Here is a 22,593-nt window from a genome sequence, read left to right as displayed (position 1 = left end):
CGCCACTGTTTTGTCATGAATGCTAATCAAATTTCTTTTGAAAAAGTAAGCTTGCCTTATTAATGTTAAAGCCTTTTTAATAACCTTTTAACCTGTGTTTAATTTAAGTTAATGTTAAGGCACAAAAGGTGTACATAATCTACGTTTTAAAACATTGTTTCAACAAGAGACATGGCCATGGAGTTTTTTGTTGCATCGGTGAGCTAAAGCAGATATCTAGAAAACTAATCAAATGTCAGAAAAATTATCTGGATGGATAGATGGCCTGTCAGTGCAGTTATCCAGGTAATCCTGCTTGGTAAGTTGTTTGCATGGCTTTTTGAACTTCCCCCTTTAACTTCAGCCAAAATTTTGTTTATTTGGTAGTACTTTTCAAATGTGCTTGACCATTCTACACACATTTTTCAATCGTTTATCATAGATTTAGATGCTAATGCAAGGGTCTATTGGATAGGAATCCATATATATACTCAGTAGTCACTTGATACTTAGTGTGAAGTAGTCCCCACAGTTTCTACAAGCACACTATGCCACGATCAATGGAAATTTCTGAAGAGATGACAAGAAAAAAGCTCTAAAACATCAGTCTGGAAAGGGTTATAAATGATCTCCAAATGGAGAATACTTGGAACAGTGGTGATTCTTTCCAGCAGTGGCCAGCCTGCCAAAATTTCTCCAAGGGCACAGTGACGACTCATCCAGAAAGTCAAAAGATCCCATAAGTACATCCAAAGAGCTGCTGGCCTCTAGCCTCAGCTAACGTCGGTGTTTGTGACTATACTAGGGGAAAAAAAGACCGGGTAAAAATGTGAAGAGTAACAAGATGGAAATTGCTGCTAACCAGGAGGAACTCCAATCTCTCAATTCCAAAATGGCACCTGGGTGATCACCCCCAAGCCTTTTGAGATAATGTTCTATGGACAGATGGTCAAAAGCAGAACTTTTTGGAAGATAGGGGTCCCACTTTGGCGTAGAAGAAATACAGCATTTCACAGAACAACATTCCCGCAGTCAAACTTGTTAGTGTGATGGTGTGGGGATGCTTTGTAGCCTCGGGAACAGGATATTGCCATTATCGAAAGAATCATCAATTCTCCTCTGTACCAGAAAATCCTTGAGGAGAATGTCTCGTCATCTGTGAGCTAAAACTGAAATGTAATTGGGTTATGCAGCAAAAGTGATCTGAACACAAAAGCTAGTCCACATCTGAGTAGCTGAAACTAAACAAAGTTAAATGTTTTGGAGTGACCTAGTCAAAGTCTTGATTTGAACCTAATAGGCAGGATCTGAAATGAGCAGTTCATGCTCTAAAAACCTAAAATAAAATGCTAAGAAGAGTGGGCTAAAATTCTAAAAGTTTAGTGTGAAAATGGGTTTTTGTGTTTACTCAGTTTCTCTCTGTCTAATAATAATAATTAATTGAGTGATAGAATGTATGATAAATCTGTGGTATGCTTCCCTTTATGTAGAAACCAATCCCTCTTTTACTCTGCACTGGTCCCAGGTGGCTTCTCAGAGTGCAGGCAGAGCAGCTGCGAGCTGAATGTCTTTTGAGACACTCATTCTTTGGAATGACCCATCAAAATTGTATTTGGGGAAAAACAGTGCAGGGATCTATCATGTACTCTAGCCACTTGCCTCTTTTGCAATTTAACCTGTTGCCCGTCTTCATCTTTGGTTCATTTATTTTTTTACTTTCTTATTTCCACATGCTTTAAATTCCAAAAAAACCTTGATGGCTGAGCTCATGGGTTTGTTTCTTCTCACAACTCTAACAAGGGCGTAGTTGACAAGTAATCAGACACTTTATTTGTGGCAGTCTTGCTTACATCATGCGGTCACATTCCATTTGACAATACCCAGATTACAGAAATCTGTGGTCTACCACAACAATGGGGAGATCATGTACTGCTTGAAGGCACATGGTGCTGAATGCTACATTTCTGTTTTGCCTGCCAGATACAGTGGGCTCCAGAAGTATTGGCTCCCCTGACTGGCAATGCATTAAAAAAAAAAATATATATATATATATATATATATTTTTTTTTTTTTTTTTTTTTTTTGAGAAATTCAAAATGTATTAATGCTTCAGTGTAACCAACCAAAACCAAACATCAATTTAATCACCAAACCCTGATTAGAACTGTGCATCCACGTTTAATAGCACGGAGTCTTTACCTGTAATGCTTGACATGGTTAAGGAACACATTTGGAGGGATTTTGGACCGTTCCTCTATGCAGATTCTTGCAAGATCTTTCACGTTCTTGGGTTTGCACTCATCAACCCTCTTCAGTTCAGCCCACAGGTGTTCGATTGGAGGCCATTGCAGAACAGATTTTTGGGTCATTGAACCATTTCTGTGTGGATTTAGAGGTATGCTTTCGGTCACTGTCTTTCTGGACCTCAGCCTTATGCTAGAGGCAACCAGATTGTCAGCCAAAATGTCCTAATACTTGGTGGAATCCATTGTATGAGGCACTCTCCTTTATGCATCTGTGCTTTGATGGCAAACATGCTGATGCTGTATCTGGCTGTAATGTTCAATTTTGGTCTTCCAGCTGCTTATCTCATAGGATCCTCTCCTTCACCCTCATGTCACATGTAGGAGTGGGCATCCTTAGTGTCCAATTCATAAAAGGTTAAATTGTATGAGCTAAGGCAACAAATTGCAAATTTTAGATTTTTCTTTTCACTTTTCTCATCTGATTCTAAATATGTTTTATGTTCATTTGGGTCCTCTGGTTCTTCCATACAACTGAATCAAATCTGCCCTGCAGTGAGATACCTTCTCTTTCTTGATATTTTTGTTATTGTTTTGTCAGATATTTTGGGCCTAAGTGCAGTCATGTGAGACCCATATTACCTTGTTCAGGGGACAGAAGGCATGGGAGCACTTTTTTTTTTGTATTTCGGTATTCATCATTTATTTCAATGCAGTCAATTATGCCACGTGTCCTTTTGCCACAAGATATAGATCTCATCCAGAGCTTTCTTTTGGTTGGTAAGACTCATATTGGCCCGAAATGTCACTTACGCGACTTGTGCACCAAAACCTCGAAATGCACTTTAATGGAAGTATGAACCGACGGGTGGCACTGGGTTGACAACCTGTGGACCTCCGAACCGCTTGAGGTCACTGTTGTCGGCATACATCATCACAAATGTATTGCGTGTGTGGTAATGACAGAAGGGGCGTCGGAGAAGGAGGTGGCGAATCATACACAACAACAAGGCAAAGCTGCTAGACAGCAGTGGGACTAAGTGCCGCCACAATCTCTCCAAACATTCCCGGGTGGAAGGATCGGAAACTTCCCAAGCGCCACCATCGAACAACTTGTGACTCAATGATGATATGGAAGTTATCTAACTAATTAATGTTATACGTAAAGGACATGAGAGAGGATCGACTCCAATTGTTGGTCAGGACTTTGTCTTGAGCGCAAACCGAGTCACAAAAGCCGGCTGCAGCTAACATTAACGTTACCTTGTGGTTGTGCCCAGCCCCCTCGCCGGTCTGGCGCAAAGAGAGAAAAAGAGAATCTGGTCGCCGTTTTCCTTTGTGTTGCTGCATTTTGGAATTTTTCGTGAAGTCTGGTTGCCATTTTCTAGAGTTAATTTTCCACGTATGTTAAATTTGAATGACATTTAGTAGCCTGCTGAACTAACGTTAGCTAGATAGTCGGCTTGACTCGAGAGCGAAAAGAACTGTCGTTCGTTATTGGCTAGCTAAGCTTTGGAGCCTCATCTCCCTCGCACTCCTTTGGGAGGGTTGCGTTTTGGTTACGGAGACAAGAAATAACCAGGAGGATGGGATTTTAATTGGATTTACAGTGCGGTTTTTTCTCGTGATTGTGATCACTAGGCTAGCTAATATTTTCCAAGTTGGTAAGTTAACTGAATTCAAACTGAATTCACGCACTTCGGCTGGAAAAAGTTGAAGAGAAGTTGGAAACAAACCCGTTAGCTTAGCTACCAGTAGCTAGCCAGTTGACTTTTAAAATATGTAAGTTATCGAACTGGTCTGGAAAAGTTTTAGCGCGCAGTTTTCTTAGCTAAATTAACGCTATATCGAATAGTTTTGGCATTTGTATTTTTTTTAGCTAACGGCATACGCGTATGAGCACAAAACTGCACGAATAGACAGCCAGTTATTTTAAATGTTTATTTACTTTGTTAAATAATACGATATTGCTAAGGGGTAGTTATCGCGTGTTATATTTTTATTTGATTAGCTATGTGGCGAGTTAGCATGAAAGTAAACAATCGTCTTTTTGGATGGGGTAGAACACGCGAATGCATTCAATTACTTTGGCAATTGGAACGTTTAGTTTGCTAACGTTACGAAGAAGAGGGACATTGCTGGTTTTCTTTTACTTTAATCTGGGCTCTTTTTATCTAAGGGTCGACTTCCCATCGGCTGGATTTTTCGAGTTTGGTCATTTTGTCGGTCTGGGTGGATACAGAATTGTGCTATCCCCTTCCTCCCCCTAGCCTACACCCTCCCCCTGTCTTTGTCCGATGCGGAGTATCTGAGCAGCCCCGGTGTCCTTCCCCCTGCGGCGGCCGGAGATGCTGAAGTGTATCCCCCTGTGGCGCTGTAACCGCCACGTCGAGTCGGTGGACAAGCGTCATTGCTCCCTGCAAACAGTGCCCGACGAGATATTCCGCTATAGCCGTAGCCTGGAGGAGTTGCTTCTCGATGCCAACGAACTCAAAGAGCTGCCAAAGGTAAGCTATGAGAGAGCAGTTTACTGGCTTCGGTACGAGGTGCATTTGGTACTCTATAATCCCCTTCAATCATCACATCAGTATGTTGGACACAGCCTTTTATCGAATGAAATGCAGACATTGTTGCAATCGCCAGTGGATGCAGCTTGCTATGCCGCATCGGTGGTTATTTAACTGTGCGTGGCAGCTTTGCACAACGACAGAACGTGGGTCGTCTTGAGTGTCCCAAATTTGCGGATATATTACGGTGTGGTCTGCGAAGAAACAATCGTGGACCGGCATTTTGTATTTGACGTTACTAGAGAAAATGCCTGTTATTTGTTTATTTTGTTTGCTGTGGAGTTCTGATTGATCGCTTCATACTTATGTGTGCTTCGCCTACCGTGACTCCAGAGTCCAGAATGGAAGTTTGTTTTGCTGTGATGTTGTAAACCGTGAGACCTAGGACATGCCTTTTCTGACAAAAACCGATTCATGTGCAGGTGATGTCCCTCTCTTAACTTTTTTTCCAACTACATGGAATTTTGGCTGTGGTCTTTTTTTTGTCCTTTTTTTCCTAAAGGAGAGACATCTTTGTCATGGGATGAGCACTGTTCCTCGTGTAAACTGAATCAACTGTGTTTTTATCACTGTCGGACGTTCAAGACTATACTTAAGCCCTAATCCGGAGCTCAGAAATATTACTAGAACTGAACAAGTATCCTCTGTTTCATGTAAACTTTGTGGTGTATCCACTGGCTAGTCGGGTCAACACTGATAAACTAAAAGCAGAATAGTCAATGTAAGCTAAAGCAGCAGCAAATCCCATACTAACTCCGAAGTGTAAATCCCCCAGGAAATGGGAATTTAAGAGATCCAAATAAGCACTTTTGATCTGAAAAGAAATCACTCATCTGCCACTGCCAACTCTATCAATTGTCTACAAAGTCCTCCTGATAGATTAGGAACTGTGTGAAGTAGCTGTGTAACTAGTAGCAACAGGTCTGTGGGGATTTTGGCCAGCCTGTGATCCTGGTAGCTGAGAACAACATATGTGAGCAAACAAGCACACACACAATCATACACACTCACTCACACACACACGCACACGCACAGACACAGTCCACAGAATCCCAAATCACACTCGGGACACTAGTTTTATCAGAATGTCTGTGTGCCTTCTGAAGGAATACATTTAAATAAGTCTACCCAGTGTGAAGTTGATAATACATTTGAAATGTAGGGAAAAAGAAATTTTTTTTGGTGCCATTGCTGTTTTGTGTGCATTTCTTTGTGCAGATTTTTTCATTGCTTTTCCATGAACACTATCAGTTACTGATGAGCACACCAATGCTTTCAAGATTATATAATTTAATCATGTATTATATATAACAGTTTATCTTCACGTTTGCGATGGAGAGCACTTTTCAATTTTTTTTTTTTCTTTTTTTTTTTTTTTTTTAACAGAACTTAAGCATCCACATCCATGTTCGGAAAATAACAAAATAAAACTGCTGTGCGTGTTGGTACAGCATTGAATAGGGACCAGTGCAGGACATTAAAAACTGTGTTGCGTACAGCACTCATGATAAGCCTGGGGTGCAGAGGCCACAAGAACAGCAGTCTGGATGAGGAGGCATGTGTGTAATGAGTCTAACCCCTCTCACTATGACAACCAAAAAGCTCTTGCACACACCTTTAATAGTTTTATATTTAGGCTAGGTGAACCGCTATTGGGCTCAACTCTCAGAACTCTATATTGCCACAGTGCAGGGGTATTTGAATTGAGTGCTTTTTCTCCCACAATTCACTCCTGTAACGTTTACACTGTGTTCCCAGGGGCTGGTGCTCCTGTGTTGAGGTCACTTAAGAGAAGGGAGAGTTCATGCAAAGGGTGGGATGAACACAATTAATTGATTTGTGTGAAGAAAAACAATAAAGTATGTTTAGGGAACATTGGTATGAAATATAAGTGTAGCCTCATGGAGAGGAAAGGCAGCCAATGAACATAAATTCTAATTTCCCTCTGTGATTTGCCATCCCCTCTGTGATCTGAACTGATCTGCCATCGGTTGTTTTTGTTTTGTAGCCGATCCTGAATATGCTTCATTCTGTGGAAGGGCACCACAATTAGTTAGTCACTCCCTGTAACGGAATTTGGGTTTATTAATCAGGGTTACTTGATAGAATGTCATTTTCTTCTCCTTTTGCTCACTCACTGTCATTTCCAACAATCTTTTAATTTGCTCTTGTTGTTTGTGTCTGTGCTTACTTGGCCATGAGCCAACCCTGTTTATGACTAAGCTTGGCTGCCTGAAATTTGGCTTGTGAGGAGACTCCAGTCTGGTGCTTAGAGGAGGGGTGAGGGGGGAATCTCAGCACGACAATATAATTCACAAACACACAGACACACAGTTGTTTAATATTTAATCCACTGGCTGGTACATGGCTCCTAGTTCTCCTGGCACACATTCAGTGTAAGACTTTGCAGGAGTGCAGGGCCGGGCCTCACAGAGCATTCAGCACTGCCAGTAATCCATAGGAACAAGATATGCACTGATGCCTAATGTTGGCTGTAATATATCCTGGCGGGCAGTAATAGAGGTTGACAATGCTGCTCCAGGTAACTATTGCTGGCGCTATCTGGTCCAGACACACAGCATATGCTTAGCCTATGTCCTGCGCTGATCCACTGCAGTAGTGTGTAGCTTGTTTCACACAGTGGGGTCAGCACAGTGAAGGGGTTGTTTTGCTGAAGCACCCTTGCTAAACATTTTCAGAGGCTTTACTTCTGAAATGCTGTACAGTAAAGCCTCTGAAAAGGAATACATTTGTTAAAGCTTATCTTCTCAGATTGTAGTTGTGCATGTATATAATATCTGTTAATAATATTTGTTAATAGTTTTCTTATAGCGTAACTGTTTATGGTGAAATTAGCGGTTGTATGAGTAGCGTTATTACTCTCTGGGTTCCTGTTAGGTCCACAAGGTTCACAGTCATGGAAATTGACAATATAATGAGATGGAGGCTCTTCAGGCCACCCTTGCCAGTACTTTCAGCACGACCATTGCATCCACGGTGTGCAGCACCACCATAGTGAAAGACTTCCACCCACTCCAACTGTGATTTGATAGTATTCTGGGCACTGTCTGCATCCTCTCTTACGGGAAGACACCGTTATTTCCCTCCTATCTTTCGCACAAACTATATGTGTTTGAGCTCAAAAGAACACCCTGTTTCTGTGTGTGTGGTAAATTGTGGTCTAGTAAACTACACCGATGTCTCATTAAATTGTTTTCAGCTGGGAACAACTAAAAAGGAAAAGTGGGGATATTATCCATATGTATTTAGTGCTTGCAAGAGGGTTCTGTCCAGGATAAATATTTTAATAGACCGTCCACTTTATTGGTCTTGGGACATCTGAGTCCAGAACACTCTCAGGAACGATCAATAAAGATCTCTGTTGATGTGTGACCTTTGTGTTAAAATTTAATGTTCTTTAGAGATCAAAGGTGTTTAACCAAGGATTCAATAATACTGCGCTCTCCATACAAGGCACATGCCATTTTTCAAAAGGTTGTAAATTTGATATCCTCAGTCCAGCCTGTTTTGCTAGTACGACTGCTTTGTCTAACATACTGAAGGAATATTACAATCTGTGGAGCCAAAAGGTGTTTGAAATATTGGATTAGTTTTACGTTGGTATGGTATTTTGCATTTGCATTTTGTCATTCATGTGATTGAAGTTCCTTTTCAGTTGTGTTTGCAAATCTCTTTTATTGTACAACCTATAAAATACTGTATATGGAACAGTTCCACAGTGAATTATTTATGGATGCAAAAGTAAGGATTGATACTAAAAGAAAGAAGTCAATTAGAATCAGTCTTTAATCACCTCCAAGGACAGGGATTACCTGGCCATGATCGAGACCACATCCTTTGAAATGTAGAGAATCTCAAAGTTGTTCATTCATGGCCTTTTGAATAACAAATATACTTCCGCCTCTGTTTACACAAATAAGTGGGATTAATATATTGCCTCTGTTGAAAATTAATAGAATGGATTCATTTAATTAATATTAAGTAAAATGCCCCACAGAGGCTGTTTAAGTTGTAAGAGTTTTCTTGTCCTGTTAATGATTCCCAAGAAGCAGTCACTTCTACTTTGGTCACATGAAACTGAATTCTGAAGTAGGGTAATCTTGTTTTTTTCCCCTCTTGTACTGATAAGAAGTTCATGTGTGGCTCTTTTGAATAAAGAGAGGGATCTGTTGTTGCTCTAAGCGAGTTCTTGGTGGCTCTAATTTTGTTATTTTAAAGCCAATCCTTTTGGTTTCATTATATCCTATTGATACAAAACAGTGCATGCAATCCTGCTACATTTATCAGATTTCAGAGCCTGCTGCCCTGTCTTGATTTATGCCTTTATAGCTCAGTTTCTGCTAATTCTGCTAAGAATGAAATGAGAACACTAGGAAAGTAAGTTTGGTGGGGGCGGAAAAAGCCAGACTGGAAACGTCAAAATCCAAGAATTTCTGTTGGACAGACAACCCTCCTTCTAGATTTTTTTGCTTTTGCAGTCTGGTGGAAAGCAGTGAGTGTAACGGGGAGACAGGAGATGACTGGCCAGAAGGTGCCATGACAGGCCATCAAACCCTTGCCCGTGCAGCGGGTGCACGTCTTGAGAGTCAGTTGCCCAACAGATGTATTGTCCTTTTGGACAGTTCTATAGTAATGGCATTAACATAAGGGAGTAAATATCTTAAGGAAAGGTACATTCACACAGATGTGTGCAGATGTTTCTGAAGTGCATTTGGAAAAATGGGTAGAGCAACTGCTTTCAGACTCCAGCATGCACGTGCATGTGGATGTGCATGTGAGGTTCCTCTGAACCGCTCATTTGAGTGTGGCTGTGCCGTATTTGCCCTGGGACCTTATCTGTGACCTTCTCAAAGAGGCCAGCACTTGACTGTGGGTAAGCCTGCAGGGTGTCTCATATGCTGCGTAGAGCAGGAACATTGAGATATTTATAGGTTTTTAATTGTGCCACGCCCCGCATGGATGAAAGCTGAGAGCCTGGCTACTCTATTGGAGGAAACCAGGCAGATGTTGCATGGCTGTTTCCAACAGGTGTACCGTATCTCAGAACTGTTTTGTCTGTCAGGACAGCCTCATTATTGCACCCCTCCAGCTGTGCCGTTCAGTGGAAAAAATAGATGGGCCGTAGGCAGCAGAACAGCAGCAACCAAATTCAGATAAGCTTCTGCCTAAGCACAGGTAACATATTTCTAAAGCTACTGTAGTTACTTTTATTAGGAAGGACTTTCCAGCTACAAGCCACATTGTAAAACGGTATTAGAAAAGGTTGAATAATTGGCACGATGTGGCAAATGGCATATTCTGAAGAGCAACAGATTGTGGATTACTTATCTAGACTAGACTGTCTTGTATAATCTGATACTAGTCTGGAAATGCTCCTCTTCTGGGTCACATGTGAATGACTGAAAGGGTTATCTGCTGGTGGGTAATTGAGCCTTTTGATAAGGTAATTACAGACCACTGATGAAGACAAGTCATTTACTTCTTAAATGCATTACGTGTTTTGTATATGAATTTTGGTCTGATTTGGATTTTCAGCTCTGACATTTCATCATTGTAAATTCAGGAATGTAAATGCAGCTGCTGTACTCGTCCGTGAAAGCATTGTCAACCATGGCTGACCAATCAGTCTCCACCCAATCCCGCCCAACGTTTATGTGGTTATGGCTTCACTCAGCCATGAACTCCCCAACCACTCTTGAGTGGTCATACCATCTTATTCAGATAATGTATTCCTCAGATGCTAGTACGTCTGTGCCATTTCTGCATTTCAGGGTACAAAAGGATGATCCCACTCTTTTTTTTGTTTGTCCTGCGACAGGCAAATGGTAGATTATCATAGCTTGTGGGTTGGTGAAATTCTGCGTCCTCGCTGTGATGTGCAAATTCAGCATGGTGGCCTTTGTTCGTTATACTCAACCTGATAAAAATGTATTCATTCTAACGTTCATTCTCTAGAAAATCCAACAGAGGACATGATATAATTCAAGAATTTCTATTTTAGGCCATGCATTGCCATGAAGACATTTGAGTTCCACAAAGGCCGAAGTGTAGTTTTATGTGTGTCGGCTGAACTGAGGACAAGCTATTTATCTCCAGATCTACAGAGCTCTGCTGATGACAGGCTAGTGGGAGAGTCGTCTCCCAGTAATCCACGATCATCACAACTGGAGATTGTACTGTAGTGAAAGGAAACCCCCTAAATCTGTGGAATGTTGAAGCACCAGTTCAAACACGGGTTTGTCCACTGCTTTGCTTCAGGATACTTGGTGGGCAAGCGGGATGGTCAGTATGTCCTTTCATCAAGAAAAGTAAAGTGCCCTCCATAATGTTTGGAACAAGGGCCCATTATTTATTTATTTGCCTCTACTCCACAATTTGAGATTTGTAATAAAACATTTATCTCGTCTAACCACCAGACCTATTTTCAGAATTGTGCTTGCTCTTTTAAGAACTTCTTGGCAAACTGTAACCGGGCCATCCTGTTTTTGCGGCTAACCAGTGGTTTGCACCTTGCAGTGTAGCCTGTTTCTGTTTATGAAATCTTCTGCAGAGAGTGGTCTCATAGAATCTTAGAATATGCACTTTTACCACATGCTAATTGTGTGATTCCATCTAAAATTGAAGCAAATCAAGACATAATGGGTCTTTGTCCCAAACATTATGGAGGGCACTGTACTTCTGATAACAGGGAGTTATGATTGCCTTTTGTTTGAAATACTGAGTAGGAGTGATTTTTGGCTGATTTTGTCATATGGTAACCAGCCCCACTCCTCCTTTCCCTGGGTCCCTTAGTCCTGACTTCTTTTCCCCCATCCCCCAAACTCCGAAGGGAGGGTAGATGCCTAACTTGACTTGCAGCTGGACTAAACTAGGCCAGCGTTGGTGATTAATCAGACCTGTGTCATCTCCGACCTGCAATTCAACACTCTAAGGAAATCAGGCTCACAGTAGTGCTATCCAGGCTCCTGCTGGAACAGCAGAACTTGCACCAAGGGCTAGTATTGCCACAGATAAGCTACTCCTTATAGGCTACATGTGGTTTCATTTCCCCGTATTGTCCCTTACTGCATATCCGTGATCTAGACCAAGGTTTCAGAACCCCCATGCAGTGTTCATGTTAAGGAACTGATGATTTTTGAAACGATAAATAACTTAAATTGTGAGACAATCCTCAACGCTCATAAAGGAAACAAGTTCTGTGAAAGCAGCTTAGATGATATGCAGCCATGCACTTTGTAAGGATTCCTATGTTAGGATTGCAGAAGATTGCGGATTTTTAATTAGGAGCCGTGTTTCCACGGTCCTTTTGTTTGTGCAGACAACCAGCTGGCCCTCACATACTGCACCCACCCCCTTTGTAGGCTGCTCAGTTCCGGAGCCGGATTAGCGCGGAGGCCCCATGTCTGTGGTGTGCAGAGATACTGAGTGGGGGAGAGTGATCCAAAGTGCCTCAGAGTGGTATATTATTCGCACGTAGTTACTGATCCCCATTGTTCTGGTGGTTCATTCATTTGTACATGCATTCCTGCACAATGTTGAGAGAAGCACACTGCTGTGCTGGATCAAATGCTGGCAACCCTGACAGAGCCTGGCACAAGTGCGGGCTGCTTCCTCTTAATGGCAACGCCTGTGTCAGTGATTTTGAAATGTGCTAAATAGCAAGCCTTTGAAATGATGTATGGACAAACAGCTGGTGCAGTGAAATTAGGGCTGGGTCTTCCAAAAAAGAACTGCAGTGGCAATTTGAAATTCATGTTTTTTTTTTTTTTTGGGGGGGGGGCGGTGTGCCTGTGCTTAAATGTTGTGGTGTAAGTGGAGGGCAGTACAAGAGGGAGGTTTATGCATGTAGATTATCAGTTTGTTAATCTCCAGGCCAAAAAGTACAGTTTTTCTCAATTGCTGCAATTCTGATAAAATCCAGAGCAGAAAATAAAAATGCAATAAAAATAAAAATAACAATGAATGATTAGTCTTGTTTTGATTTCGCTTTATTTCTCTGATCTGTTCTATTTCTATTGCTTACTTTGTTCTGTGCTACATCCCAGTTCTCTCTCAGGATGGGAACTCTTAAAGACTTCATTTTCAGGTGATTTAGCATATGTTCAAGAAAATACCCCCACATTGTTTGATTTCATAGTGTGTTTAAGATCTCCACTTTTGAGTTAATTTGGAGGATATGCTAAATGGTTTGGTGCTATGCATTACAGTTCTCATGCTGTGCTAAAAAGAGAGCCTAGTGTGTTCACTGTTCTGTATTGATTTCAGTTTAGATCATTCCTGTGTTCTTTCCCCCCCCACCTTGTTACCTGTACGATTACTCTGCAGCCTGACGTGAATGAATCTGTCATGTTGAGGGATGAATAGGCAATTTCTGAGCAAGCCATTGTAAAAATGCCTGAAAGTGGGTATTAATCACGCGCGGGAACTTCTGAAGCAGACTGCATGGCTGACTTGTGTATTCGGGTCCTCAGAAGTCGGTCGTAAATCTGATTGCTTGATCCAGCCCTTGGGTGGGCCAGGTTTTCCACTTCCATTGTTTGCATACAACTTCCCAGGCCTAGTGGCAGTGCGTTTATCACCAAGAGGCCGAGATGGTATCACTTAATTGAATGGGGCATGCTGCAGCATTTGCTATAATTGTATTCAAGTGATTATCTGTGGCAGACTGTAATTCGATAGTTATGCTGCTGTGTTTTGCTTAGCCCTCGCATCCTCTAGCCTGTATTATTATCAGTGCTTACTTCCTCTAGCGATATGTTATGGACACATGATATTAATTGGCTTGGTCTGATGTATAACCAAAGTCTGGAGGTAATTTTAGCATTTGTTCAAGGTGCATCAAACAAGTAATACACCTTGTGTCTGTTGAACATTTTGCTTGCTTCCATGGCCGTGTAATAAAACGTCATTGTTGCAAGCTGTTATTCCGTGTTTTGGATTGACTGACATCGCCATTTTCCCTTGTCCTGTGTTGTACGAAGGTCAATCGTGTGAGGAAGCTGCTCTTCCGTTTTCCCATTACACAAGAACTGCTCAAATAGGCATGAAATTGAAGCAGTTAAAACATTGATGAACTGAATGAGGAGTTTAACCCTCAGGCTGAAATTCCATCTCAAGCCACTTTCCTGCTGGATTTATGCTCTTCAGCTCCCACAGTTTTCTAAGGGATTGTGTTTCTGTCAACGGTGGTGTATTTTCAGGGTCAGGGCTGTGTTCTCATTGTACGTTTGCTCATGTTCAACTTTGTTACATCAGATTGCAGTCTAGGAGACATCATCACTGTGCTAAATATGAGATTGATTGTGAATGCAGGAAATGTTGCAAATGAAATGGGAGGGTATATATCTATCATCAGAAGAGAACAAATACATCAGAATACAGTGCAGTCTTAAGTATTTGGGCAGAGGTGCACTTTCTGTTCTTTCGGCTCTGTGCTCTAGCACATTGGTTTTGAAGTGAAACCATGAAATTTAGGTCAAAAGTGCCTGTCACCTGTATTTTGAGGGTATTTACATCCATATTGGGTGACCCTTGTCCCCCCATTTTTGGGGGCCGAAAGTAATTGGACAATTAGTTTCTCAGCTGTTTCTGATTACTCAGGTGTATTTCTTAGTCCCAGGTATAAGAAGCCATAATGGCTTCCTTAACTTTTATTAGCACAACTGGTCCTTATGTTGACAAATGCCAATAACAGACTCCAAAGGTAAAACCAGCTAGAATACTGAAAGCTTTCTTATACAGTACATGCACTAAGGAAGCTATTGCCCCTTGGCTTACCTCTTCGTTGGATCTTGTCTTGTATGGTTTACAGTTGGCTGATTCAGAGGCCGGGTGCTCCTGACCTGCGTGAAGCCAGTTACACTGACATGTCTCATTGGCATCCTCACTTTCTAAGACTGAAAATAGATTTTGTCACGGATGTCCTTGCTAGCATTACCTTCATATATCACTGTACAGACATTGTAGTACGTGCCAAGTTGATGTCATGCCATGCAGTGTTCCAGGACCATCCTGAAGGGTTGAGTTACCTTATTTATTTACTTACTACTTTACTTTTACCACTGTTACGGCTTTGTTTTGACTACCGAATAATCATATAATTCCGCGGGTTGCTTTCAACTGCTACCACACAACATTCACTGTATTTATTCTTGAAATAAGACCATAATGCTATTATTTCAATGAAATTGCCTTTTAAAAATAAAAAACAGTTTGTCCTACAGTTGGTGGAAGTCAGTTATTGATGTCACTATGCCTCTTACCTTACCTAACTGTTACCTTATTGTATGTATGTACACTGTATTGATTTTAATTATGGAGACTAGCCAATGACCTAATTATTTTCAACTCTAAATATCTTATATCTGCACTTCTACTATACATAAATACTGACTAGATTAATGCTAAATGGCTGAGGAGGTGGAGAAAAGCCTGAAAGTGGGTATTACAGCCTGCATGTTTTTTATTTTCCCGAATAAAATGCATTACATAGCTAGCTATACAGTACAACATTTGGCCTATATTTTAACCGCAGGAAGTTCACTGATATTTAGTCTGTGAACTCTGGCCCTTTGAAATGGGGAGATTTGTTCAAAAAAGGCCTTCTGATCCCAGCTCACATTCTTCCATCGGCTGCAGTTAAATTGAACAGAGAATTCTGCAAGGTCAGGGCTTTGAAGGACATTGGGGCGCTTGTTTGTTGGGTGAAATCCATCTGCTGTTTCAACAGACCACACTCAAATAGAGGCCCCCCATTTATAATATGCATTTGGTAAATGAGGAAAATTCCATACACCTGGTACTATACCTGGTGCATTACCCATCAGCCTTGGGTAGAGAAGGCCAGGAAACATCTTTCTGTGCACAATTCTTCCTCAAATATTTATCTTTGAACTGCAGTTCATCATGCCTCTTCCTCATCTGATCTGTGCATCAGCTTGAGAATGGACAGCGCGTATGTCATAGTACTTGCTGTTGTGGACTATGGTTACTTACGCTGGCCACTCTCTTGAGAGGTCCCTGAGCCACTGGAGTTTTTTTGCCCGAGGATTGCGCTGTGGGGTTGAGGTTCTCCACTAACACCGCAGAGCTGGCCATGCGCCCATGAGAGCGAGCTGGAACAGCAGCAACACTCTGGGATGCACACTGCACAGACCCTGAGCATCCATCCATCCATCCATCCATTATCTTAACCCGCTTATCCTGAACAGGGTCGCAGGGGGGCTGGAGCCTATCCCAGCATACATTGGGCGAAAGGCAGGAATACACCCTGGACAGGTCGCCAGTCCATCACAGGGCACACACACCATTCACTCACACACTCATACCTATGGGCAATTTAGATTCTCCAATCAGCCTAACGTGCATGTCTTTGGACTGTGGGAGGAAACCAGAGTACCTGGAGGAAACCCACGCAGACACGGGGAGAACATGCAAACTCCGCACAGAGAGGCCCCGGCCGACGGGGATTCGAACCCAGGACCTCCTTGCTGTGAGGCGGCTGTGCTACCCACTGCACCATCCGTGCCGCCTCAGACCCTGAGCAGAGGCATCAAAAACCATTGGTTTCCCAGCCGATTGCACAACAAAACTACTACTGAATGCGCAATTTTCATGGTTTTCGAACGTCCCGTGTTGTCATTATCAAAAGCAGATAAACTTTGTGACCTAGGAATTATTTGGTTTGTTCTAGTGTGACACCAAGTATATGCTACGTTTGCATTACTTGCTGGATTACTGTGGATTCCAGACCAGGGCATCAGACTTGGTGCAACAATGCAAAAAAAAAAAAAAAAAAAAAGATGGGTGCTCCCTATTTTGGATTATCCCATTTTACAAATGGCTTCAGGTGAAAATTTATTTGGCCTTCAGAAAGGAAATATGTGCCAACATATCTGAAGACAGTGAGAGCAGCATGCATTTAAAAAAAATGATGTATACACTATACATATGTTCTGTATAAGCACATTTGAGCATTGTCCCATGGTTCTTGTTTCTGTTTTTGCTCATCCTGAACTGTGATAATAAGAGCCCCTATCTCGCATGGTGCATGGTACAATACAGCTGTCATATGTGAGGAACATTTCTGTAGCAGTCTCCTGTTACAGCCTGCTGCCTAAGAGTGAACACCACAGCAGATTCATCATGTTGGCGTCTCGATGGCAAAAATACATATCATGCCATTTAACAACCACGTAATGACTCACCCCACACAATTATTTTCATAAAATGATGCTGAAATTGTTGTTAGTGTGGCTAAAGATTTTATTGAATTATCCCTGCTGACCGGAACATTCTGGAAAATTACTTCTCTGGTGGGTGAGGTCACAGCGGGAACACAAGCAGCTCTGTTCTCTACCTTTAAGTTGGAAATACGACAGCAATCGGCAGCACTTGTCAATAACGTTACCATCGGCGATCACAACGGCGCAGCGAACCATGATAATTTCACAATGCTACAAAGCTAATAGCAGTATCCTACTTTATTTTGGAAAATATGTGGTGCTTACCCTTTAACAAGCACATGTCATAAGCTCCAGAAAATGCAGACAGGACAGTCTTCTGCATGTATATTCAGACATGCTAAGAATAGACTGTGTGTGTGTGTGTGTGTGTGTGTGTGTGTGTGTGTGTGTGTGTGTGTGTGTGTGTGTGTGTGTGTGTGTGTGTGTGTGTGTGTGTGTGTGTGTGTGTGTGTGTGTGTGTGTGTGTGTGTGTGTGTGTGTGTGTGTTGAGTGAAGGTCCCTGTGTGTACTGAGACCCGGCAAAATGCAATGTTTAAGTCTTGTATGCACGGGTCTTTGAGCATCAAAGTTAAAACTTCCAGTCCCTGTGTGGCACTGTTCAACGGAGTGTTAATTTTGGACCTGCAATGGCACTTGGATTATCAGCACTTTGAGTGGTAATTAGTACAATGATGGAACAAAGCCCACAGTGGAGTTGTGCCTGCATTAAATAAAACCCAACTATTTTAATGGAAACTCTCTGGTCCCTGCCGAAGACTAGACGGAATGTTTATTATTTATCTTAGGGCTGAGTTCGTACGTCTGGCCTGTCTTGTTGACGTCTGTGTTTGTTGTTGCTTTTTGTTCTTGGCGTTTGTGAACAGGAAGGCAGAATAATCAAGTAAGCCAATGGAATGCACTTTTTTTTGTTTTTGTATTGTGAGGATTGAGGGGGGGTAGCACAGTAGCTAAGTTCATCCTTCCTCTACTGTAAGTAGGGCTATGTGAGCGGTGCAGAAGGACAGATGGGAGAAAATTCCACCCTTCCCTGTGAGTGGCAGACATGCGACCAAACGGACTTGCTCTCATATTTGCGTAAAAGCACTAAGATGCTGGCACATTCTATGTATTCTATGTACTTAGGTTTTCCACCAAAGTTTTTACCCCTCACACAGGACTGAAGACTTCCGAGGCTTCTGCAGACCCCTCCACTCAAGTCAACCGTGGCCAAAATCGTGTGAGTCCTGTTTGAGCGAAAAATCCCATTATGTTCTTCCCTCAGGAATGGAGGGAGGCAACGTTTTGGGAGACTGCTCATGCATTGTAAAAGCAGCTGTGATTTGGCTGACACCTACAGGGACCTAGATGTTTTTCGGACTGTTTCCCCCCCTCATGAGGCCCATGCTGGTGGATGTGGATGTGTCCGTTGATTCTTCCTTCGTAGCAGTTGGCAGTTTCGTCCAGAATTCACCCTAGTGTGTGAATCTCTTCCAGTTGCTTGAAAGTGCATCATCGCATACAGTTATGTAATTAAGCCCTTGTTGGAATGTGCACTCCTAAACGAACTGTTAGAATGTGTTGTTATCAGCCCCCTTGTCACCACTCTGTGTGGGAGACTGTGTGGGAATTGTATTCCAAGGCAAGCCTTAAACTGGATTGGATGAACATGAGGAGGAGGAGGATAATGTTCAGGCTGTACTGTGTGTGACACTGCCATGGTCAGGGGTTTTTACATAGAACAGTGGTGAGTAAAAAGGAGCCTTTTGATCCATGCGGTGCTGTGGAGTAGCATACAAATAACAAGAGTAACTGCACAACAAAGCCTCTCAAAAGTGCATGCGAGTACAGGACAATCAGATATGGATGACTCTATAACTGTCAGAATAGTCCAGAATGACTGAATTTACAGCCATAAAGTGTGAGTGCAGATTGCTGAATTCCTAAGAATGTTACACAGATATTATTGTCAGTGGCTTCCTTTTGAGGTCAGCGCCTCAAATCATTTTATCCGTGGTGTCCTATGAATTATTTATAATGTGTTTGCACAGGGCTCTCCACTCGGCTCTGGCTTCCTTTGTTAAATTCCTAATTTCACATGGGGTGCGTTTCTCAGCCTGGGACTGTGATTATAATGCCTTGTGCACAGTGGGAGTATAAAGCATTGTTGTGTCTGTCATGAGCTCTTCAGCTAAGTTATCTTCTCTTTTGGCAGAGTGTGTGCCTGCGTACATGCACATCTGTATGTGCCTGTATTTCCCAGCATTCTGCTCTGTGCGTGAGTCTACACTCAGTTAGCGGTGCAGTTGCAGTGATCCGGGTTCAAAATAACAAAGTCTCCATTAAGCCGTGCTGCCACTGCCGTTTTGCCCTTGAGGAGCTGCTTTTGATAAGCTGCCTTGCAAGACTTGCAGTTGTCTGCTTGCATTTTTCTATCCGTGGCTAGCCTTTCCACTGATATTTGTCAGCTATAACAATAGAGGCAAAAAAATTAAATTATATCAATTTCTTGGAGACACACCACACCGCAGGGTTATTTCTATAAACGTAAACAAAATCCTCATTGTATCGTGAATAACCACTTTCCTAATTTCATGCACAATTTGCATCAATTAACTGTTTTAGTCACTAGTTTGGATATATAAGACTAATTTAATTTCAAACGGGAAATGTCTAAAAAGTCAAATGAGACTTCTGAAATATTTAACCTTTTAAAGTTGCTGCCTATTGGCTAGATGTACTAGAAGAACCTGACAGATTTTGAACCTCAAATTTACAGATCTCTAGTCAACTGAAGGGGAGTATGAAACATGCAATGGAGTAGCATATGCAATTGTTCATTATCTGATTTGATTTTTGGTTATCAAATTTTTGCTCCAAAATAAGACAAGCCTATTTTAAAAATAAGCCTATTTTTTCAATCAATAAACCATCTAAAGTTTAAAAATATCCATTCTTGATGTCAGTTTCAAAGAGGTTTTACTGCACATTACATTTTTAAGAAACTTCTATGTTACCTCATTACTGGTTGATGATGACAGTAATGATATTAATAGTTTTTCGCCTCTCTATTCAACCCTTATATTACCAAAGAGTTCTTATGAAATTCATGAGCCAGCATGAAATACTCCTCGTGCCTTTTCATCCTGGAGAGCTACAGTAAGAGTGAGAGCTTTTGCAAGCCTGAGCAGTTTAGCACCTGCACGTGTGCTGGTGTTTGACTGTTTTGTAGTGCGCTAGCTCTTCCTGGGGCCGCATGTCCCTTTTGGGTCCTGGGAAATGTAGGAATGCAAGAATCTGCCCTACTGTCCTGACCTGCAGTCATCTTGACAACCCCTCGCTCCTGTTCGCATTCCTGTCTGTCAGGACCATCTGCCTCCCGAGTGTATAAGCGCTACAGCACACACATAGCCATGCACGCTTGCAATCCCTCGGTTTCACTTGGGTCTGCTAATGCCTTACAGTAGGTATAGGTTGGTGCATATCAACCAGCCTAGTCAACATGGGACCTTTTGGGAGACTAACAATTTTTTGTGCTGGTTTACAGATGTTAATCAATTCCATCAAGTTCTAACAGTAGTTTGATAGTTTCCTTTGGGGCTTGTACATCTTGCTTTGGTCCAATCCATAGATTTCTCTATGCAGAAAAAACCTCCAAATACGCTGAAATATGAAATCCTAAAAGGCGAATTGATTCAAATTAAGAGCAATATCATATAGACCCACTGCATTATGTACAGAAATGGATAGTTTGGATATTAACAGCTACTTACAGACTGGCAATTTAATCTGCACTAAGACCAGGTGAAATGAAATAAAGTAAGCTTTCATTTTTGTCATGCTTCAAATTGTCAAGTTAAAGCCTTCAAGCTTATTTTCCCCAGTGTAAGATTGGCAGGCTGTGATCCAAGAAAACGTTTCTCAGCATTTTCACTGCATGGGCAGTTCAGCTTCTATTCTTCTTATAAATGGCAAGTTTCCTTTCACTCTTCATTTCTTGTAATTACCCCTTATCTGATATAGTGGAATCCTGTCTATTTATAAATATTATAGCCCATTGTAAAGGTACACAATGCTTATATCTTATATCTGAACAATGCCATTTCTAATAGCACCTGGGTAGACTATCATGAGCCATGTTCCCATATTACCATTTGTGCATTTCTTGCACAGAACATTCAACTTGAGATCAATTGAATGTGGTTGTTGTGCTAGTATGAACTACGAACTCAAAAGGACCATACAGATGAGCAGTGCCTTTTGCAGTCTTCCTAATTTTTTGCATGTAAACATTTGGTTCATGTTGGATATTTGATCCAGAAGGATTTTTACTTTCAAATGTAAAAAGAAAATTGGAGGCCCATTTATGCTTTTCTCTGGATGCCGTATTCTCAGAATGCTCGCAGTAGCACAGCATTGGAGCACTGTTACAGGTGGACATGAATTGGACCTCTGAACGTGCTGAGGTAGCTGTGCTTGGAGTCATCACAGCCCTGTGACAGAACGGCTCCGAGACCAGTAAGAAAGTTTTTCTGAGGGGCTCTGGCCAGGTTATCAGCTCGTAGATGTCCCGTATCAGGCAATAAATCACAGCCCCTTTCTGTTTGAGGCTATCAGTCAGTACTTCTGAGCTGCAGTGAGGACTATCCAAGGTCTGACTGGCGGGTCTGGCATGGCATTTTGCTCAGTCCAGTGAGTGGCCAGCTAAGTTATGTAGGTCCATGATCACTTCTAATAAGCCGACTACTAGTTTCTCCTGTGCAGTTTTTTTTTTTTGTCCATACTGTGTATTGCAGCCTATGCTTCTATTATACTAGGCTTCACCCTGTGCAGCCTTAATGTGAACTTTGTACTGTGAACTGATTTCCTTGTCTGTTTTTCCTGTCCACCGGTTAGAACCCGCTCGCACAGTATTTGCGTTGTGTTGTGTGGTACTGTAAATGCAGCCAAATGACAGCCACTGAAATATGGTCACAGTATTGGTCCGGGGCAGTGATGCAAGCTTCTATCCATACATGTCATGTCAAACAGGAGATTATCATCAGTAAAGACTAACACACCTCAAAGGGTTGTAATCGTACAGTGTTTGTTCTGACATCATATTCCTAATCAGTATATCTGCAATTCCTCTGAGGATTTCTTAGTAAAGTCTACGCGTGGTGATGGCATTCTGCTCCACTATAATCATGTGGGAAAGATTAAGGTCACTATATACAGAGCATTACCAACTTAAATTCATTCATATTTGCACACAGTGTTTGTATGTGGTCATGTGTCCTGTGGCTTACAGACTCTTACAGTATATTTTTTCTTCTTTAAATATGGCCCATGATGGATATGATGTAGAATCTTACATCCCAGCACCTCTTATGGCTAATGTGGCATAACACATTAAGAATATACCTCAGGAGCAACAATAATCATTCTAGAACAACCGGTATGATTGCATGATTGGGCAACCAGCGGAAAAAATTGCCAAAATTAACACACGCGGAACAATTATCCTGAAGAGCAGCACGCATCATAAAATGTGAGTAAAACAACAGTTCCTTACCGCAGAAT

At 41.8% G+C, this 22,593-nt stretch overlaps 1 protein-coding gene across 1 annotated transcript in view; it reads left to right on the top strand.

Moving 5' to 3' along the window:
• Positions 1–3,229: 3,229 nt before the first annotated feature.
• Positions 3,230–22,593, top strand: part of scrib (scribble planar cell polarity protein) — a 97,850-nt gene continuing 78,486 nt past the window's right edge. The window contains 1 exon segment of the mRNA XM_061237471.1: positions 3,230–4,729. Within this exon segment, the coding sequence (XP_061093455.1) occupies positions 4,571–4,729 (159 nt within the window). The 5' untranslated portion in view covers positions 3,230–4,570.

Source organism: Conger conger, chromosome 4, assembly GCF_963514075.1.
Source record: "Conger conger chromosome 4, fConCon1.1, whole genome shotgun sequence".
Taxonomy (NCBI): Eukaryota; Metazoa; Chordata; class Actinopteri; order Anguilliformes; family Congridae; genus Conger; species Conger conger.
Note: the sequence above shows the minus strand (reverse complement) of the source record. Positions and strands in the feature narration are given on the sequence as shown.